This window comes from Lissotriton vulgaris, chromosome 3_1 (assembly GCF_964263255.1).
Source record: "Lissotriton vulgaris chromosome 3_1, aLisVul1.2, whole genome shotgun sequence".
NCBI lineage: Eukaryota > Metazoa > Chordata > Amphibia > Caudata > Salamandridae > Lissotriton > Lissotriton vulgaris.
In genome coordinates this window covers 1,052,900,617-1,052,922,611 of record NC_141689.1, presented here as the reverse complement: position 1 = coordinate 1,052,922,611, position 21,995 = coordinate 1,052,900,617, and the positions used below count along the sequence as shown (strand labels likewise).

At 41.5% G+C, this 21,995-nt stretch overlaps 1 protein-coding gene across 1 annotated transcript in view; it reads left to right on the top strand.

Moving 5' to 3' along the window:
• CNTLN (centlein) overlaps positions 1-21,995 on the top strand; it is a 1,560,264-nt gene that overhangs the window by 144,893 nt on the left and 1,393,376 nt on the right. Inside the window, exon 3 of the mRNA XM_086961469.1 lies at positions 11,530-11,618. Within this exon, the coding sequence (XP_086817595.1) occupies positions 11,530-11,618 (89 nt within the window). The remainder of the gene's footprint in view (positions 1-11,529; positions 11,619-21,995) is intronic.

The following is a 21,995-nucleotide window of genomic DNA, read 5'->3' as shown; positions in this document are numbered from 1 at the left end:
GCTAATGCTTAACCTAATCGCTGTTGATTTACAACACCATGTCCTTCTGTATATCACTCCGAGAAATGGGGTTCAAAAGAGCCCCAGAGTGAAAAATCCAGGGACCACTCTACCTTTCCCCACTGCCACCTGTGGAAATGTCCCCTCCTGTAACACTGGGAAATGGTCGGAGTGTGCAAGGAAGTATCTTCACCTCAGTGGTCAATGTACAAACGTCTCTCGTGACCAACCAAAAATCGTTGCGAGAAGCACATCAGGCAACTGTTGCACCCTTTAGATCTGCGTTTATCAGGTGCGATATTACCTTCCTAAAGGTATAGGGTGAAAAATAGGCTAGTTCATTGGAAAGAGTAGCAGAAAGAGGTTTGAGATGAGTCAGAGAGTTGAGGTAGAAGATATATTGAGAGAGGTATAGGGGAAAGATAGGGTCGTGCATTGGATATGCTGAATAGTTGAAAGTATAGTTCCATAAGTACATGGAAGGTTTATAGAGTCATAAAGGAAGAAAGTATATGTAGAATAAAGATATTGTTGGAGGTATAGGGTGAAAAATAGGGTAGTGCATTATATATATATATATATATATATATAGTGTTTTGTAGGAAAGTAATAAATAAATAGGTCCAAGTACATGGAAGGTGTATAGATGCATAAAGTAGGTAAGTATAAGTGGATTAAAGATGCATTCGATAAACTCTGGTTTTGAAGTGTTGTACTTAAATTTTCAATTTATTTATTATGTTTTGGCTCTCAAAAGAGGGCCACATAAAATACATAATGCAAATTACAAACATAGGATAAGATACAATAGAATATCAAAAGACAGTTTACAAAAATTAACAGACAAGAATAATCAACAGCAGACACCTCCATATCTCATTAATAAATAGCTAAAAAACCTTTAAAAAAGTTAAAAATACAGAAGCAAAACATTTCATTTGGGGGGAAATGCAAGGCCTGGAAGAAAATATTTACATTAGAAATGCCTAGTTGAAGACATATTGGCTTTAACCATTTCAACCGTAACGAGCGCAGTACAGGACATAAAAACAACACATGAGTTCGATCCTGAACACTCATATTACATAGGTTACATATCGGAGAAGATCCATACCATTTAGATAAAAGGAGATTTAAAGGTAATAAATCATATCTTAGGAGAAACCATAGTCTTCGAGCTCCATGTGGAATATTCCATGTGACATATGGTTGGGCAAGCTTCATAGAATACGAATTAAGAAGGAGATCACAACCCCTCTTTTCTTGTAGTACATTCTTATCCAATTTAAAGCAGAGTTCCCACGAAGCCTGTTTCAGCAGGGTTTTTAGCTGAGTCAGGGAATGTATAAATAGAGTACTTTCATCCAACTCTAAAAGTGTCACAGCTTTTCTAAAATTCCTAACTATTTGAGAGAACTCTTTAAAGCTGCCCAATAATTCTCCTTTAAGAAAAGCTCTCAACGATCCCGGTTCTCCTCTGGCCAAACATGCCACCCATCTTACCAAAGCGCATAATCCCTGAACCCAGCTACTCCTAAGGCCGAAATCAAGCCTACATGCGGCCACCGAGCAAGCTGTGTTAAGGGTAGATAAGGATCTTAATAGTTTTACTTCAACTGTGTGGCAGAAACCCCAATGCTTCAGCTCTACAAGTTCTATTCCATATAAAAGCGTAGCAGGAATTTTTGCCCTAAACACCTCAAGTAAACAAGCAAAATGTCTTTTCCCTGTGGCAAGGTAAAGGGAACACAGACCTTTGCCATGTGCAAGGGCTTTACGCGAGCTATGATCAATATGGGGCTTCTCGCTCAGATTGGCCGAAATTATTTTACCTAAAAAAGTATAGGATCTAACTACCTCTAATTTCTGGCCACCTATAGACCATCCAAAATTTTCTGATCTGCATTTCTTTTTTCCTGAAATGCACATAATTTTACTTTTGGATGTAAACCCTTAGGCGTTAAGTCTAAGATGAGGATATCGTCTGCATACAGCAAACAGGAAATAGGAAACCCCCCCACAACCGGGGCAATGCCCACACAAGCAGACAGGGAAGCAGGGAGATCTGCAATGTACAGGGAGAACAATAATGGGGCCAGAAGGCAACCCTGTTTAAGTCCATTCAAGGATGGAATTAATTGAGAAAGACCCCTTTCTCCACCTTGGAGCACACGACACCAGGTATCCGTATGAAGAGCACGTACGAGATCCAGTAAGTGGAATGGCAAACCCAGTGCTGCTAATTTTCTCCACAGCGTACGACGATCTACTTTGTCGAACGCTGTGGAGAAATCAATAAAAGCAGCAAACGCCACCCCCTCTCGAACGTGTATGTATTTGTCCGAAATCACCTGGAGGGCGGTGAGATTATCTAATGTACCGTGCCCCCTACGTAAACCAGTTTGTTCCAGTGGTAAGATATTATTTTCTTCAACCCATTCATTAACTAATGTTAAGATACACTTTGCAAAAACTTTTCCGATTGAGTCAAGGAGAGCTATCAAACGGTAATTCATAGGGTTGTCCCTAACTCCCTTCTTAAATAGTGGGACCAGTATGCTTCCCCTCCAAGAAGCAGGCACCCTTTTAGAGACGAAACAGGATCTGAACAATGGAAACAGTATCTTACTCCATAAGGACGGATCCTGCTTCAAAACCGATATGGGTAACTCATCAGGTCCCATTGCTCCCCAGGAGCGCATGTTCTTAATGGCCATTTCTATAGTTTTCTCTGAAGGGAAGTCAATAGGACCCTCAGCTGCTTGGACAAACCCACTATCCTCAACCAATGTGCCATTCCCAGCATATAGCTTCGAAATAAAAGAGGTCCATACCTCTTCAGAGATGGGAATGGGAAGAGGGGTAGTTCTAACTCCACATCCCTTACCAACTATAGACCAAAATTCTCTAGCCTTACCATGCACAACGGCTTCCCTTAAGCTTATCCATAAAGAGTCTTCTTTCTCTTTTTTAAGTTTCATTCTCAATCTGCTTCTCCTTCTTTTTACCATCGATATTTTATTTCCTAAATCACCAGATCTACATAGAAATTGCTCCCGTGCTAATTTATTTATTTCCTTATTTAGGGGGAGCATTACACTAGGATATAAAAACTTTTTCCTAGGAAAACTAGTCTTTTTTGCAACAAAGGTAATCTTCCTCATAAATTTTTCAAAGTGCATGATTTCGGAACCCAGCCAATCACTTAATTCTAATATAGTTTCAAAAAGAATATCCTGCACACCCTTCATGGCACTTGGATTCCAGAAACATCTACCCGAGGATTTATGGAAATTAACACCTTTGTTATTAAATGACCAGGTATCAGAGGGAGGAGGTCTTAAAGAAATACTTAAAATGATCATATTATGGTCACTCAAAGCTGTTGGGGATACCATTAGATCCTGTACAAGCGGGAAAATACCATAATCAGAAATCACATAGTCTAGTATTGAGTTGCTAGAAGAGGACCTATGGGTAAATTTTGCGGGAATGTCAGAGGGGAATCTCCCATTTAAAATAAGCCCCTCGACTGCAGACAGTTCTTCCAACAACATCTTTCCTCTTTTATTAGTTTTTATTTTATCTGGGAAGAGAGATTGTGGGATGAGATAAGCCTCTTCTTTAGATTTATTTCTAAATAAATTTAAACTAGAATTAGAAATTTTACAGTTCAAATCCCCGACAAGTATTACTTCAGGTGGGGGATATACCTCTTTAATCTGTTTAATATAAAGAAACACTTGCTTCAATAAAGTATTAAAACATTCTTCGGGAGGAATATAAGCATTAATAATTACAACAGAAAACTTATTGCCAGTGCTAGAGAGACTAACTATTGTTATTGCTTGGAAGAGATTACTTGAATCAATATAATGAGAAAATCTCCACTGCAATTTATTAGACAAAAGACAAGCAATTCCCCCTTTAGCGTGTCCTTTCTTAGAGGGGGAGGCCGCAGCCTCAAGCACATAGTAGTCTTTCCCTGCACATATGTTATTAACGCACCATGTTTCTTGGATGCAGATCACGTTAGCCTCCAGAGAAAATAAGAACTCTAGTTTCTCTGGGCTATTATGTATCCCGGCTGCATTCCAGGAAATGATTTTCAATTTATTGTTAAAGATGTTGAAACAATTTGGGATTGTCTGTGATTTTATTAGACAAGGCACTAGGAAGCCAATTCCACCGTTGATTATCCTCTAAAGGAAAAGAATTCTGAATTAGCGGGGGAGGCAATACCTGGGAAACCGAACGTTTACCATTTGAAACCCAAATCTTTAAATCATTAAAAGAAGGAAGGACCCCATCTTGCCCATCATCCCTTTGAGCCGACCCATTTTGGTGTAGATTAACTTTTCCTAGAGAGAAGATAGGCAAGACGTCAATTCCTCTACATTGGAAATTCTCAGCCTGTTGTAATATAAGATTTACAATAATTTTGGAATACAATTTTACCCTTATGCGTGACACACTATCTCCACCTAACAGGGTAACTAACTCAATATCACTCGATTGTATACGTTTTAAACTTTCTAAATCTTTGAAACAATTGAGTAACCATGACCTATTTAGGAGCAGGTCGGAATCAAACAGTGGCAGAAAGTCCAAAATCAGAGTGTCAACATAAGTCATTGATACTTTCGTCAAAGAGAGTTGGGGACGTACAACAATCTCTTCTGGAGACGAATAAGAAGGAGCTAGGGGGTTGAGAACCCCAGATACAACCGGGATAGGTCTTATCACCTCTGCCACTGGAGGGGAAATCAACCCTCCTCCACCGTCCGGGGGAAGGACCTCCACAGAAGTAAGAGGAGTCTTAAAGGGAACCTTTTCTCCACAAGCAGGGGCGAGGGTATCAACATCTGGATTCGAGGGCACAGATTTAGTCTCACTAACAATATCATCTTTACCAGTTAAAGCAATAGGATCTTGAAAAATTATTTGCCTTTGTCTTTTCTTCCTGTATTTACGCACAGGTTTCCTCTTTTTTCCTTTGTTATTTCTATGTTTACCATTTTTTTCTTTCTCTTTTTCTTTATCATCATCATGATGCCCCTTTTTGTCTGGCACAAAAATTGGGAATAATTCATTTACAGTTTTTAAATCTGGAACAAACAAGCTTTCTTCCTCTATTTCAAGTTTAGAGGTCTTTACACAATTAGCTGCGGCAGAGATAGGAATTCCAGTGGAATCCTTTTCTTGGACTACCACTGGAATATTTATTCCTAAATTTCCCGCAGAAACATTAACACACACCGTTGCCTTCTGAGGGCCCACCTCAGGAACAGGATCAGGAATCTTTTCCGGAACTTTTAGCAACATAGTATTCAATATTTGTGTAACAGAATACAGGATAGTCAGAGCTTCCTACAAATTTGCCCAAAAGTAATAATATAGAGGCCAATAGATGTTCCAGGGCAATCAAAGATTCAGATATAGGTTTTTCACCCAGAGAAACAGGAGGACAAATGCCTGATAGATTAAGCACCGGGCTCCTGGAGACATTTAGCAGTGCAGACATGTCATGCGCATTTATAGATGGAGTACTACTATACAACAATAGTCCAGAGGGAGTAGCACCCACTGGAGACTTGATGGCCTCTGGTGATTTCAGGCTACCACCTTCCAAGTAACGACCACAGAGTTCTAGGTCAATGCTTGACAATGAAAAATCGCCTCCAGACGGAACATTAGGTACAGAGACATTAAGAGCTGATAAATTATTATATTGCTCTCGCTCAACAATTGGTACATGTTGCTTAATATCACTATGAATTTCAGAGTGCACAAGGCAAGTCTTCACAACAGGCCCTACATGGGAGGAGTCCCTCAAAATCGGAGAGGAATCCGTATTGTCTATAACTCTTGCAGGTCCCACAGGCAAAACTATACCAGAGCCTTCAATTGCATCAACTGGCAAACTCTTATCAATGGGTTTTTCCCACAATTTCAAAAGCTGACATTGACCCTTCAATAGGGGGTTATTGACTGATTTATTTCTTAAGGGGTTGGATCTTGTTTTTACACAAGACCTTCCCCCCAATATTCTTCCAGATCGGAGTTTCTTTGTCATCATCCCTAACAAATTAGAAAAATTAAACAATTTAAAACTTAAGATCCACAAAGAATGAGATTAAGAACAGAATTAGTCCATATAATAAATGAAACAATGGAGGAAAGTCTGGAGTTACATTCCAGTCAAAAGTCAAAAGAGCAGTCCGTCGTTTTTTTTTGTTTTTTTTTACCACACAAAGTGCAGCTTCGTATCGAATCTTAGCAAATATTTAAAAGGAAAATGTTAATAACGTGGCCCAGCTCAGCCTACCTCAGTCACCGAGGGCCCGCCCTTTGCCCGGGCTTTGCCCCGGGCGTCCCGCGAGGGAGGGAATGCGCCAATTTAATGCGCCTCCTGGCGCTTGTTGCTGGTGCTCGTAGGGCGCAATGCCCGCTGGGGCTTGTGGTTCCCCCGCCCTCCACACTGCGGCAGCTCTCCGGTATTCAGGGAGGCGTGCGGCGGGAGGCGGGATGCTGGGAGACTCCTGCAGCGGTAGCAAGGCGGCAGGTAGGAAATGCTGGCAGCTTCGTGAAACAAAACGTGGCTGAACAAGTTCAATCAGGAAAGTTCCCCCGCTCTGCAGGGAATGCGCCAATTTAATGCGCCTCCTGGTGCTTGTTGCTGGTGCTCGTAGGGCGCAATGCCCGCTGGGGCTTGTGGTTCCCCCGCCCTCCACACTGCGGCAGCTCTCCGGTATTCAGGGAGGCGTGCGGCAGGAGGCGGGATGCTGGGAGACTCCTGCAGCGGTAGCAAGGCGGCAGGTAGGAAATGCTGGCAGCTTCGTGAAACAAAACGTGGCTGAACAAGTTCAATCAGGAAAGTTCCCCCGCTCTGCAGGGAATGCGCCAATTTAATGCGCCTCCTGACGCTTGTTGCTGGTGCTCGTAGGGCGCAATGCCCGCTGGGGCTTGTGGTTCCCCCGCCCTCCACACTGCGGCAGCTCTCCGGTATTCAGGGAGGCGGGCGGCGGGAGGCGGGATGCTGGGAGACTCCTGCAGCGGTAGCAAGGCGGCAGGTAGGAAATGCTGGCAGCTTCGTGAAACAAAATGTGGCTGAACAAGTTCAATCAGGAAAGTTCCCTTAAAAGTTGTACTTAAAAATGTATATTTATATATATTTTTTAAACATAAATATTCTACATGTTAATACAAAGCAATACTTATTTATAGGTACATATCTATAGTACAAATAAATGCTTATATACAGAGGGATATGCTGTATAATTCTGTTTGCGTATGGTGCTAATGTGGGGAAGGGCCAATTCTTGAGTAGTTTTCTGAAGATAAGGTGTCTGTCGTGGATCTTATATTTGGGTAAAGAGTTTCATTTTTTGGCTGCTTGAACAGAGAAGGATGTGCCACCCATGTTTTTTTTGTATCTTAGGATTTTGAGGCGAGGTTCCTATGATGAATGTTGTTGGTGATTTTATTCCTGATGAAGAGCGGTCCAATTCCATGTATGGCTTTGTGGGTGATACAAAGCAGCTTAAACGTGGATCTTCTGGCAACTGGTTACCAATGCAGGGCTTTTAAGGCAGGGGAGATGTGGTCTTGCGGTTTGATATGCAAGAGTAGTCTGACAGCCGAGTTCTGAATCCGTTGTAGCTTTTTCATAGTCGTTAAAGGTGATCCGTGGTAGAGGCTATTGGCGTAATCGAGTTTGGACAGAACAAGGGAGATAGTAGATTGTCCCTTGTGTGGGAATCCCAATTGGGGGAAGATTTGTCGCAGAGTTTTAATAGTAACAAAGCTTGATCTTGCTAGTTTGTCCACTTGGGCATTCATCGATAGCTTAGAGTCCAGGGTCATTCCGAGGTTTCTTACTTCCTTCAATACTTTAGGCGGTGATCCCAGTTCATCAGGCCAGGAGGCAAGCGGGACATAATGTTTCTAATCTCCACACATGAGTATTTCCGTTTTGGAAGCATTCAATTTGAGATGGCTCCAAGTCATCCATTGGTCCACGGCTCTGAGACAACTGAAAATAGGTGTCATCTGCACAGTTATAGCACGAAATTGATTGATCAGTACCGGTAATGACTTCATGTAGATGTTGAAAAGCATGGGCAAGATGATAGAGCCTTGAGGGACCCCAGGTTTTGTGGAGTAGGGTTTGAAAAAGAAAGGCGGGGTATGTATGACATTAGACCTGTTTCGAAAGTAGGACATGATCCAGTCTAAAGCAGTCCCCTCTGTGCCGGCTTCGTAGAGTCTTTGTATTAAAGTATCATGGTCAACTGTGTCAAAGGCAGCCGAGCGGTCCAAGAGGAGTAGTGCAGCAACCCTGTTGGGGTCAACCGTGTTCTTCAGGTAATCCCAGATGAGAAGAAGGGCAAATTCTGTGCCTCTTCCCAGGCAAAATCCTGTTTGGAAGTCGGAAAGTATGGCGAACGCTGCTCTTTCTATCAGTTTAACCAGGAAAGGTCCATTAGTAATTGGTCTGTAGTTGTCAGGGTTCAGCGGGTCCAATTGTGCTTTCTTCAGTAAAGAGCCTATGTATGACTTTTTGAGTTCTTCTGGAAATATTCCGGTAGTTAAGGAATTGTTCATGATTTTTCTTACTGGAGTGGTAGCAGAGGTTGTCCGAAGAATACTTTTAAAGGTTTGTGGTGGACATGGGTCAGAAGGGCTGCCGGCAGGCCTGCTTGCTTTGACCAGGTCCATAAACTCATTGTGTGAAATGTGTTGGAAGGCTCGGAGAGGCTGAGTTAAAGTATTCTTGGATTGTTGTTTTATAATAAAGGTTAGTGCTTGTGCTTTTTCTCCGTTTGAAGTACAAGTTCAACCTGTCTGCTTTGTCCGTGTAATGATTTGCCAGTTTATCAGTGAAATCTTGAGTAACAGGATGAGTTTCTTTTAGGCAATTTGGTTTACGAAATTCATTGATTATTTTATACAATTCTTTATTTGCACATTTAGCATTTTTAATTCTGTCTGAATAGTACTTTTTCTTTGCTTTTTTGATAGCTGACTAGTATAATCTGTTAATTTTCTGTAAGTGCAGTCTGTCTTGTTTGTTTTTTGTTTCGAGCAAGGCACGTTGCAGCTTTCTAATTTTTGTTTTATGTCTTTTATCTCTGTATTTCTCCAAGGTGCTTGTTTTCTTTTGTTCTGTTGTGTGGTTTTGAGTGGTATCAGAATATCAAAAGCTTCTTGTAGCAACTCGTATAATTTTTTTAACAGAATTTATTGTTTCCAGATCTGTACTGGATGTTAGTTGTGTTTCGAAGTTTTCCAAATTGAGTTTGTTGCACGGTCAATAGGTGAATGCACATAAGGTGGTTTTAGATGAGTCGCTTAGTGTTGTTTTATGTTTGAAAGCAAGCAATTGGTGGTCTGACCATGTGACCGGAGTTATAGTTTGAAAGGTAACTAAGTTGGTATGAGCAATTGTTTGTGGACAATCTGATGCAGGTTCAGTGCGTCTAGGCCAGTGATTGTTTTTGGATGGGTCATATAGGGTTTGTCAAACCAAATGTTGAGGTCACCCAGAGCGCATAGGTTGGAGTGTATTGTAATCAGGTTTGAAACTTTGTCTAGAAGTGCATTTGAGAATGTCGCCTTGCTAGGTGGAGGTCTGTAAAAGAGCAGGAATTTACAGGAGGAAGATGGTGTAGGATTGCTTCTTGTTAGAGGAGCCTCACAATTCTTTATGGAGATGTCAACTTTAGTGATATGTAATGTTTGCTTGAACACAACAACTACACTACCTCCTTTTTTGCCTATAAGATTTTGGGTAATCGTTTGATAGCCTAGAGGAATGGCTTCATGCAGGACTCGAGCAATATCATCTCCCAACCATGAATCCGTTATGAAAAGTATGTCTGGTTTTGCACCGGTGAGAAGGTCGTAGATGTGATGTTTTGTTTTTAGACAGCAATCAAGCATTTATTAGTAGATAGTTTAGAGAATGTGTTTTGCTTACAGTAAGACTTTGTTTTGTAGAAGAGTGATCAGTATTGTATGGGTTAGTAGCAGGAGTGTTTTAGTGCAGGTATTATCTGTATTGTGATAGCAATCGTATAGCTGTTCTGTAATGTGTTCCTCGCCCAGCAGGCTACTAAGGCATTTTGATGGGTCTGCGTGCATAGGTGGGGGGGAGGGTGTTTGAGAGCGTGTTGGTGTGCTGTGTTGTTTTTGTGGTGTAACCTTGTTGTGCAGTAGACATGGAGAAGCAAAGTTGTGATGTGTGGCACATTGTTTATATTGTTTGCGTATGTTTAGGGCGTAAGGTGTATGAGGCATTGGTGGTAGTTCAGCAAGTGGGTCATGTAGTAAGGTTCTAAATTGTCCAATGGCCAGTAGAGCAACACAAGTTCTTAACGCTTGGATCTTTGAATAGCAGCGTACCGGTTGCCAGAAGTTTCACATTCAAGCTGCTTTGTATCACCTGCAAAGCAATACATGGAACAGGACCACTCTTCATCAGGAGAAAAATCACCATATACATTCAATAAAGGACCCTCCGCTCCATAGTGGCACCTCGCCTCAAAATCCTACCAAAGAAGAAAAAAAAACCCATAGGTGGCACATCGGTCTTCGTTCAAGCAACCAAACTATGGAATACATTACCCCCAAACATAAGATCCACAGAAAACGATCTTATCTTTGGAAGACTACCCAAGAGTTGGCTCTTTCCTACATAACCACCATACTCAAGCATAAATGTACAGCATATCCCGGTGTATATAAACATTTTATTTGATTATATGTATGTATCTAGATATGTGTATTTCTTCACATAAATATGTATAATATGTTCTTATGCATCTATATATTTTTTTACTTTACTCCTGTAAAAAAACGGACTCTTTCCAATGCACTACCCTATATTTCACTCAATTCCTCTTTCAATATATCCTATACCTCCACTCTCGGACTCATCCCAAACCTCATTCTACTACTAAGAACTCCAAAATAACCCTTTCTTGACTCTTCCCACTAACAGACTCTCATATCCACTCCTTAAATTAACTCAAATTTCACTATACTATTCCACCTTTAATCCTTTTTGGGTTTCGGAAGTAGCATGCAACTTGGTGAAAATCTCTTTGACGCCTCGTTAGGGGTAGTAAGCACTAAATACAATTACAATACAATGCAATTACAATGAACGTATCGTTACGCTTAAAGGAGTCCTAGACTTTGGAAGTAGGGAGATTGATTGATGTTGTGATGAACCAGAGTCTAACAGAGCAACAAGATCCTTTTTACTGTTTCAGGTATTTTCAACAGCTTGTCAATTTGTATTTATTTGGTTTAATTTCCTAACTCTGATGTTGTACAATTTTTTTTAGCGAGTACTGACTGGCTAGTATTATAAAGCCTTATGTTACTGAAAAATGAATAGACACCGGACAGCCTCACGTAATTCAAACAAAGGAGTTTACTGTTACAAAGTAATATTTTTTATTATGTAGTCACTCTAAAAGGGGAAAATATCTAAATTGATACATTGTTTTTATTCCGCAGGCTGATAAAGAATTCGTATGGTCTTTATGGAAACGTCTGCAAGTGGCAAACCCTGACCTGACACAAGCCATTAGCCTTGTAGTGGAAAGGTAAGTACAACAGTTCTAAATGATATAGAATGGTAATCATGCCAGCTGTAATGACTGTATTTTATTGTTTAAAATTTCACCAGAAAACTTAATTGGTTATAAGAAACTGATATTATACTAAAGAAAGGGAAGCTAATATTGATAGGAAATGTCCTCCTGCCAAGTGCTCCAGATTACTACTGTGTTGGCAGCCAGAGGTCCTATAAATAGTTTGCTCCTGATTTTGATTTACTCCACAAATCAACAGCGAATGCTCTCTCTACTCCAGCTTTTCGTTTGTTTGACTTACAAGTGGAATAAATACTACTATTGATATATGCTCATTTGTTCCGAACTATATTATGACTGCCAGAGAAAGAAACATGAAGCATACTTAGATAATAACTTGCTTTAGTTAATAACTTGCTTTAGTAGTCTCCACAGCGTGAGCTGTGTTGTTTTTTTTTCCTGATGTTTATTTTTTAGCGAGGGACAGGGTATGGAACACTCATAGATTACATTCCTTATTAAGTAACATTTAATAGTCTTAAATGGCAACATATTCCCTGCAACTAGCAAATCCATTTTGAATTGGTGTTCTATGTGTTCTCATGATCTGAATAATGGGACGCAATACTAGCTCGTGCTTTCTCATAAAATGTATCAACGCATTAAATAAAAAAAGAACTAATCTTGCAGTGGCGGACCGGAAGTTACATAGCTGAGTCGGTCAATGGCATGCATGAATGTCACATATGTGATGGAAAGACAGTCTACCAGTCCACTTTTATAAGCCAACTAGCAGCCCGCCCCAGCGTTGCCTGGGGCAGAAAGGGGCTGGGGGCAGTACACCTGCTCCCGCCCTGACCCCCTCCCGTCCCGACCCCCTCCCGCCTGTCCCTCTGTGCACACCCGCTCCCCTCCCTCCCCGACTCCCTCCCTTTCCGACTCCCTCCCGCCCTGATTTCAAGGTTTACTTACCTCAGCTGCCGCTCCGCTCCTCTTCGCCATGACGCGCCCGCGCTCCTCACCTCACCGCAGCTCCATGTCAGCCGCTCCTCCTCATCGTCATCACGCACGTCACGGTCATCACGCACGTCGCGGCCAGCGCTAGGTACCGGCCGGCGCTATTTTCAGGGGACTACTTTGTTTTAGAACTTAATTTTTTTAATTTACTTTTATTTATTTATTTATATAGCCTATGTCCATCTACACACCCTGACATTTTTATAGATGTATCGGGTGTGTAGATTGGCGCTGTGGTTCTTGAGTTTACCTGGCCAAAAGGTGCAAGTTCTCTCTTTATAATAGTAGTATAGATGACCCTTAAAACCCTTTATTTGTGTTTAATTTGTAGCATTGTCATCTCTTGATTTATTTTTTTTCTCTACTGATTTCACAAATAATAGTGTATGGAAGCTCAACGGACACCGTGCCGCCTTCCCAAATCTTGAGTGAAAGCATAATACAATGGGGAAATATCCCTAAAGGCTCGGTGGTTCCTTAGAATTGTCTTGGAATCAAAAACCTAAGTGCATGTACGTGCCACAGTAAAGTGGTAACCTTTGAAATTCAGTGAGCTGTATAAGGCCTGACTTGTAATGGTGCTGCACCCTCTTGCTGACAGAGAGCGACACCATGTTTGTACCCTTTGGAGCCCCCTTTGTGATCTTGAAGTGCTGTGACTATGATGCCATCGGATAGTCTTTGGGAGGAGGCTGTGGTCCTCCAGGCTTCAACACTATTTCCAATGTTGTTCATCAGACATCCACTGGCCACCAATGTGGACACTGTTCCTTCTGGAGAGCTGCTGCAAATGAAAATGTTAGTCAAATTGTAGCAAGCGGCAGACAACAATACCAAACCCGTGGGGAGTATGTGCTGCAGTCCCCTCATTCTAAGCTGATTATTCACACAATCAAACTTGCCTTATGAAGCAGTCCTTCCAAAAAAGGTACTCCTCTGGCTGCTGAGTAAAGAAGAAAAACATCCTTGCACATTGTACTGTAGTATTCGAGCTTCGCCCTACTGGAGAAGGTCAAATACCTCAAACCTGTTTGGGGTTCCCTACTGGAGGGGACTACGCCTGGAAGTTAAGAAAGTACTGTTCCCATGAGGAGCATGATCGGTATGAATTTGCATAAGTGTTCTATGTCTACAGTGGCATAGTGGGTTAAATGATGGTCTGAACTTCGGCCCATATAGATCTCCAGTGGCTATGATTATTTCAGACATTCCAATCATCACTCTGTTTATTGTCGTATCCAATCCCATCACTAGATGACAGCACTCCATCTTTTTTTTTATAAATCTTTTTATTATTTTAAAAACAAGGAAAAAGGAATAGACATATCCGGTGCCATACATTCATACATAATAATAGGGTGTACAGGTACAATGACAGGATAGACGTGAAGCAACAGAAGAATCGCTGAGACGCCAGCGCAAGTGAGTACGCAGCAGGAATTGTAGCATTACAATCGACAAACAATTTAAGCGCAAGCCCTCAGAGCCCACCCACCCATAAAATCAAAATAGTAGAAAAAGCATGGCAACCAGACACTGGAATTTAACCCCATCACTGCTTGACATATTCCCCTCCTGTACTGAGGGTCAATGATAATGGGTGTGGTCATGACGGAACCGGAAACAGGATTATCAACAGGATCATCTGGCTGGATACGGAGGTCGGCGGAGCCGGGAGCCTAAGCAGCCATCTTGTTTGCTAGCGTAGCTCCCCTCCCAGCACTCCATCTTTCGGTGTCGCAGATAGCTTAGTGTGGGGAAAGTATTAGTCACCATAAAGGTTACTGTATTATTTCTGTTTTACTCAAAGAGAAGGTAGAAGCACATCTTCATTTGTTTGCATTTCACCTTCATCTCACAATTTTTCCATCACCAACAGATTAGAATGTCTTTGTTGTGCATTTTCTTGTTATTAGATCTGATTGTTTAATATGTTTTTTATTAACATCATTTAAGGAAGCTGAATCATTTTATTTGTATGATATATATACACTGTTTCCAGTGTATGTGAATATATATGTATGTGAATATATATGTACTGGCAGCCCGTCCCGAAGTTGTCCGGGTATGAATTGCTGCCGGCCAGTAGTATATTGTTTTGTAGGATTTAGTTTTGATAGCATTTCTTATCTATGACAGGCCTGTGAAACGCTTCGATTCACAGTGCAAGTGCTGATGCACTTAAGAGTGCGCGTTCAGTAGTGTGTGAACTCGAGTTTCCCTACTTTACTTTTCCTTGCAATATTATATAGCGCGAACTCAACAACATGGCATGAGCACAATTTTACATTACAGAAGAACACAATCATTTGTGGTAGGCACGGGGAGACAAAGTGATTTTGAGCTGATGCTGAGATTCGAACGTAGCTCCACAGCTCTAAAGTACGCAATTCTAGAACTTGTGGCGAGAGGTGTGTCTAAAAGTGTATGTCGGTGCTGGCCATCAATGCGAGAGACCTGTGCATTTTTCAAATGGGTGGTGAAAAAATATGCGTATGTTGCTGGAGATGTGGGACGTCATGCCACCAGTGTACTTACCGGGGGAGGGTAAACACCCATTATTCCGCAACTTTCTTTCCGCATACCATCACTCTGCATACTTTCATTACGAAAGTACCATTGACTCCGCAATGCCATTATAACGCATGGCATTACATTTTATATGCTTTTACCACGCATACATTTACAACAAAATTCGTTGTAAATGCATGAATGTTAAAAGCATGTTTTTAAAAAAAATGTTTGGATAAGGAAAGTATGGGTATAGGGGTATATGTTTTGGGGTACTGAGGTATATGTTTTGGGGTGTTTGGGTATTTTAAGGGTTCAGATATAGTTTTGGGTTATGGGGTACAGGGGTAGTTTTAGGGATAGGTATGGGTTTTGGGGTACAGGGGTATTTTTAGGGTTCAGGGCTAGGTTTGGGTTCATTGGTATAGGGGTATATTTAGGGTTCAGGGCTAGGTTTGGGTTCAGGGCTAGGTTTGGGTTCAGGGGTATAGGGGTATATTTAGGGTTCAGGGGTAGGTTTGAGTTTTGCGGTACAGGGGTATTTTAAGGGTTCAGGGCTAGGTTTGGGGGTATAGTGGTATTTTTAGGGTTCAGGGGTAGGTTTGGGTTTTGGGGTACAGGGTTATTTTAGGGTTCAGGGGTAGGTTTGGGTTTTGGGGTACAGGGGTATTTTTAGGGTTCAGGGGTAGGTTTGGGGGTACAGTGGTATTTTTAGGGTTCAGGGCTAGGTTTGGGGGTACAGTGGTATTTTTAGGGTTCAGGGCTAAGTTTGGGGGGGGTACAGTGGTATTTTTAGGGTTCAGGGCTAGGTTTGGGGGTACAGGGTTATTTTAGGGTTCAGGGGTAGGTTTGTGGGTACAGGGGTATTTTTAGGGTTCAGGGCTAGGTTTGGGTTTTGGGGTACAGGGGTATTTTTAGGGTTCAGGGGTAGGTTTGGTGGTACAGTGGTATTTTTAGGGTTCAGGGCTAGGTTTGGGTTTGGTGGTACAGTGGTATTTTTAGGGTTCAGGGGTAGGTTTGGGGGTACAGGGTTATTTTAGGTTTCAGAGCTAGGTTTGGGGGTACAGGGTTATTTTTAGGGTTCAGAGCTAGGTTTGGGTTTTGGGGTACAGGGGTATTTTTAGGGTTCAGGGCTAGGTTTGGGTTTTGCGGTACAGGGGCATTTAAGGGTTCTGGGGTAGGTTTGGGGGTACAGTGGTATTTTTAGGGTTCAGGGCTACGTTTGGGTTTTGGTGTACAGGGGTATTTATAGGGTTCAGGGCTAGGTTTGGGTTTTGAGGTACAGGGCTATTTATAGGGTTCAGGGCTAGGTTTGGGGGTACAGGTGTATTTTTAGGGATAGGTTTGGGTTCTGGGGTACAGGGTATATTTATAGGGTTAAGATGGGTTAGTGTTTAAGGGTGTTAGGGTATTTTAAGGAGTAATGGTGGGTTATGATTCTGGGTGCAGGGGCATTTAAAAAAGAAGCAGGGTGGGAATAGCACACGAAATTAGACATGGCATGAAGGGCGGAATGTACCACACGCCCCCAGCACAACGCAGACACGCCCACAATGGACTACTTTGCTGGCACGGTTCTTTTACCTTTTAAATGTATATGGTGGGCGTCTGCATAGCCTATGTCCTTCTGCTGCAACTGCCCTTTCCAACGCTGTATTGGGTGTTGTGTTTGGTGCTGCGGTTCCTGAGATTACCCGCCTCAAAGGTTTGGGCTCTCTCTTTATTATATTAGTATGGATGTGAGTATATATGTATGTGAATATATATGCATATGTGAATATATATATATATATATATATATATATATATATATATATATATATATATATATATATATATATATATATATATATATATATAATGTGTGCAAGGAAACTTCTTCGAGGTAAAGAAGAACAAAGACCCTTGGGGAAACGTTTAGAGGCTTTTAATGTGAACACATGGCGGATGCATTTCTGGCCGATGTTTTGCCGTCTTCAGCGCCCAAAGCCTCCACAGGTAAGTGTGCACCTTAGCCAAAGTTCCACCTCTCTTTAAACCTGCTGTTCCAAGTTCGCACCGCCCCCAGTGCTTCCACTCAGCACACCTGTGTAGCATCCCTTGTGCTATGGGAAAACTACACATCCCAGAATCCCCCGTAGAGAGTCCCTGGCGGTCGATGCTGGGGGGGTGGATTGTTGTTACCTTCCAATGTGCGTCCATGAGGGAGGATGGCCAAAGTGCGCCCTGGGACACACCAACAAATTGCTGATGCGACTCCCGGCTTTATTGTCCACAGCAAAACCTCCTCCGTCTCCCCATGCCGCCTCCGCCTCTGATTCCAGGAGTTAATGTGACAGGGGCTGCAGAACAGTGTCTGCCGCCCAACACGGGGTCCGACTGACCTCGCTCCACACATATATATGTGTGTATATATATATGTGTATGTATATGTATATATATATATATATATATATATATATGTATGTGAATATATATATCACGCTCCTCGTCCTCTTATCCTCTTAAAAGAGACACAGCACTCGCAGGGGGAAAGTGCTGTGTCTCTTTTAAGAGGATAAGAGGACGAGGAGCGGGATATTTTGCGGCAGCACTTTCCGCAATTACAGCACCCGTGTATGAGTGCGTGAACGAAGTGCAGCAGGAGCCAAGTGAATATATGAATATATATAATATGTATGTGAATATATGTGTATGTGCATATATATATATATATATATATATATATATATATATATATATATATATATATATATATATATCCTATAATATATAACAGGAACTTCATCGCAACATCCAAAATGCAGGAAAGACAAAACGGACCCAGTCAGTTAAGTGCCAATATTTATTCAAAAAATGTGCCACACACCGGCATGACCCGTTTCGACCCCAGAAAGGCCTTGATCACATGACGCTGGTAACAGAAGCCTTTGAATTTAAAGTGGCAGAGTGCAAATCACATGACCATCGGGCCAATAGACATAGAAAACATATACATCTTAGATGCTTGAAATGCTTTTACATCAGTTCATGTTTGTAGTTTAAGACTATGTCAAATATAATGTCCCCTTTGGACAGATCATAAGCAGGCAAAAAAACTTGCAACTTTGCCACACACTTTGCCACACACTAGTCAATTCATACTTTCAATTTGATATATTCAAAAAATAGTCAAAAATTATAAAAATGTACATAATTTATTATAACATTAAAAAAAACACAATGAAAGAGATAATCAATATATCCTATTCCAATACATGCAGGTCATAATCACATAGTGGGAATAAAACATAAAAACATTTTGGTTAAAAATAGAACGGGATACTGTAGTCCGACTTAAATTAATCAAACTCCAAATTCGTATAAGTATCTTTAAGTTGGAGACGTTGTATAGTCCAATGACTTAGTGTATCCCAATTCACAAGGGCATCGACGCCTTTCGGTTTTGGCAACTTGCTTTACAAGCCAGCACCTTCATCAGGATTAAAAATTATAAATTCCCACAATATATGGAATATCTGCAAAAATATAAAATGTACAATATCAAATATATTATCACTAACTACTAATTACACCATCGTCAGTTTGCTACTCCCTTAGGAACATCCAATTATACATTCAAAACAGTCATTTACACATTAATCTTATACTTCAACATTTTGGTCTGAAAAAAGCATACAGCCTCATAAACATATTAGCTAAGACCACATGCATGTAGTTTAAGACTAGCAAGACATCTAAAGTGTCAAATAGCAGTGCAAAAGTATGCAATAGTGCACATTTTCTGCATGTGCAAAATCAGCAGTAAATGCATAGAATGCGATATTCCCCATAGTTGGGCCTCTTGATATGAATACTCTTTGATGGGTATGGTCAGACGTGAGTCCCATGCTCTCCACACCACTGGAGTCAAGCTATCCTGGCTGAAGACGGCTGATAACCAGAAACCGGTCCTAGGATGCTTGATTCCGGTCCATGAAAGACATGGCTTGGCAGTTCGGGCTGGACTGTTCCCATGAAGCACAGGGTCAAGGCTGATTTGCATATGGCCATGTCTGAACTGGGGTGGTGTGGAGTGCAAAAAAACGATGGATTTAGGCCCAGATCTCTGTACTGGGGTGAATGTATGACATTGTTCTGCATTCTGTTAATCAATTGTTGTTTTTGCATGAATACTCTTTCAGCATCGCAGAAAGTGTCCAGCCCAGAGTAAACAACTGTTTAAAAATAGTTTTAACCCATGCTTATTTACAACAGGGCAAAATATACTATAGTGCAAAAATAGCATGTGCAAAATAGGCAAGCAGGTGCAGTATTAAAATATATATATATATATATATATATATATATATATATATATTTATATTCCAAAGGACCAGCACTTCGAAGAGCACACAACTTCCAAGCATCAGTAGTGCACAGGTTCACCTTTTTCTCGGGATAATTAGCTGTTGCCCTACGCGTTTCGGAGCCCTTGTTGCTCCTTGTTCACGGGCTTCCACGAAGGCACAGAAACGAAGGACGCACCCTTTTGAGACGTTCATTTATTTGCGTCAACATTTAAACACATCGTATTGCATTCTGGTATATTTAGTTCATGTTTTTCATTCGTGTTGTCCTGTTGTAGGCTTGGGTGCCCCCCTCTTAGTTATTTCACTTTGGTAAGTTCTGCGCTGCTTTCGTGTCATTCAATGTATTATTTTTCTTTACCTTTAGTAGGCCCCCAGGGCAGAGTGAGCCGGCAAGGGTGCTGCTTGAAAATTCCAAAGGGAAACGTGGCACAATTCCAGTGTTTCCAAGGTCCTAATTTGAGGTGGTGCCGCTTCGCGACATGGACTGCCGACAAACGAAAGCAGCGCAGAACTTACCAAAGTGAAATAACTAAGAGGGGGGCACCCAAGCCTACAACAGGACAACACGAATGAAAAACATAAACTAAATATACCAGAATGCAATACGATGTGTTTAAATGTTGACGCAAATAAATGAACGTCTCAAAAGGGTGCGTCCTTCATTTCTGTGCCTTCGTGGAAGCCCGTGAACAAGGAGCAACAAGGGCTCCGAAACGCGTAGGGCAACAGCTAATTAACCTGAGGAAAAGGTGAACCTGTGCACTGCTGATGCTTGGAAGTTGTGTGCTCTTCGAAGGGCTGGTCCTTTGGAATAAAAATGTTTGGCGGCAGTCCATGTCGCGAAGAGGCACCACCTCAAATTAGGACCTTGGAAACACCGGAATTGTGCCAAGTTTCCCTTTGGAATTTTCAAGCAGCACCCTTGCCGGCTCACTCTGCCCTGGGGGCCTACTAAAGGTAAAGAAAAATAATACATTGAATGACACGAAAGCAGCGCAGAACTTACCAAAGTGAAATAACTAAGAGGGGGGCACCCAAGCCTACAACAGGACAACACGAATGAGAAACATGAACTAAATATACCAGAATGCAATACGATGTGTTTAAATGTTGACGCAAATAAATGAACGTCTCAAAAGGGTGCGTCCTTCATTTCTGTGCCTTCGTGGAAGCCCGTGAACAAGGAGCAACAAGGGCTCTGAAATGCGTAGGGCAACAGCTAATTAACCCGAGGAAAAGGTGAACCTGTGCACTACTGATGCTTGGAAGTTGTGTGCTCTTCGAAGTGCTGGTCCTTTGGAATATATATATATATATATATATATATATATATATATATATATATATATATATATATATATATATATATATAATGTGTGTGTGTATATGTATGTATATAATGTGTGTGTGTATATGTATGTGTGTATATAGTCTACTGATCGGTGTGGAAAATAGACTAGCCAAGCCCAACAAAAATAGCAAATGCTAGGTTTCCATATATAGTAACATAAATGTTTTAAAGATAACTAGGATGTAGTGTGAGATGGCCCCTACATCTAATAACGTTTGCTTTTTATGGTCATTAGGTCTTGCCTGTAAACAACTTTTATGTGTTTATTGTCCAAGACTTATTGTGGGCAGTTCTATTATTTACAATGGGTTTACTGCTGGCCAATTGTTTGCCATTGGTTGGCTTTCTTGTTGCTCTCATTTGCTTGCTTCAAGTTTGAGGAGTTTCCATCTTCTGGTGCTTCTTGTGTTTGACCCTGCCCTGCAGCATAACTTCTTTAACATCCTTTTGATTGAAGGGATGACTTGCATCCTTCCACTATTCGCATAAAGGGAGCTGCCTTTTAGGCCTTGCCTACAGCATTGCTTTAGCAATGCTTGTTTTTGGTGAGATTTTAGTAAGGCTTTTAAAAGTCTACCCAAACTGCGGATTGGATACAGTGCATGAGAGCCAGGCGCATGCACATCGCCAGCCACATCTCACACCATTTGTCTGAGCCTCGGCATCAGACTTCAAAGGAATCCGCTCCACCACCCCCCGCATCAGACTTGTTTACCGAGTTCCACTGCTGATAAGCGTTACGAATAGGCATGGACCGCCACCATTAGACATTACAAGATGGCCGACAGACTTTTGTCCCTTGTTAGTTTCCCCAGGAGACCCATTTGTATTTAGCGTGCACGTTTGACATCATCCGACATCAGCGTGAACATTCACAAAACTTGCCACTGCTTACGGGACTAAGGAATTGAAGGACTTTTGGCGTTCTACACGCGGTAAGACAAGACCGCTGTCTGTTCTTCATTCCGACGGAAATGGCACGCGACGTTCGATACTTTGTTTAAAGTCACATTCGTTGCCTTGAGTTTTAATTCTGCTTACGAGCACACACTGATGCGATGTTTGTTACTTTGCCAAAGCCACACATCCCGCACTGAGTTTTAACTTCGCTGACGAGCAAATATTGACCGATATGTCTGTTTACGAATCTAACAACAT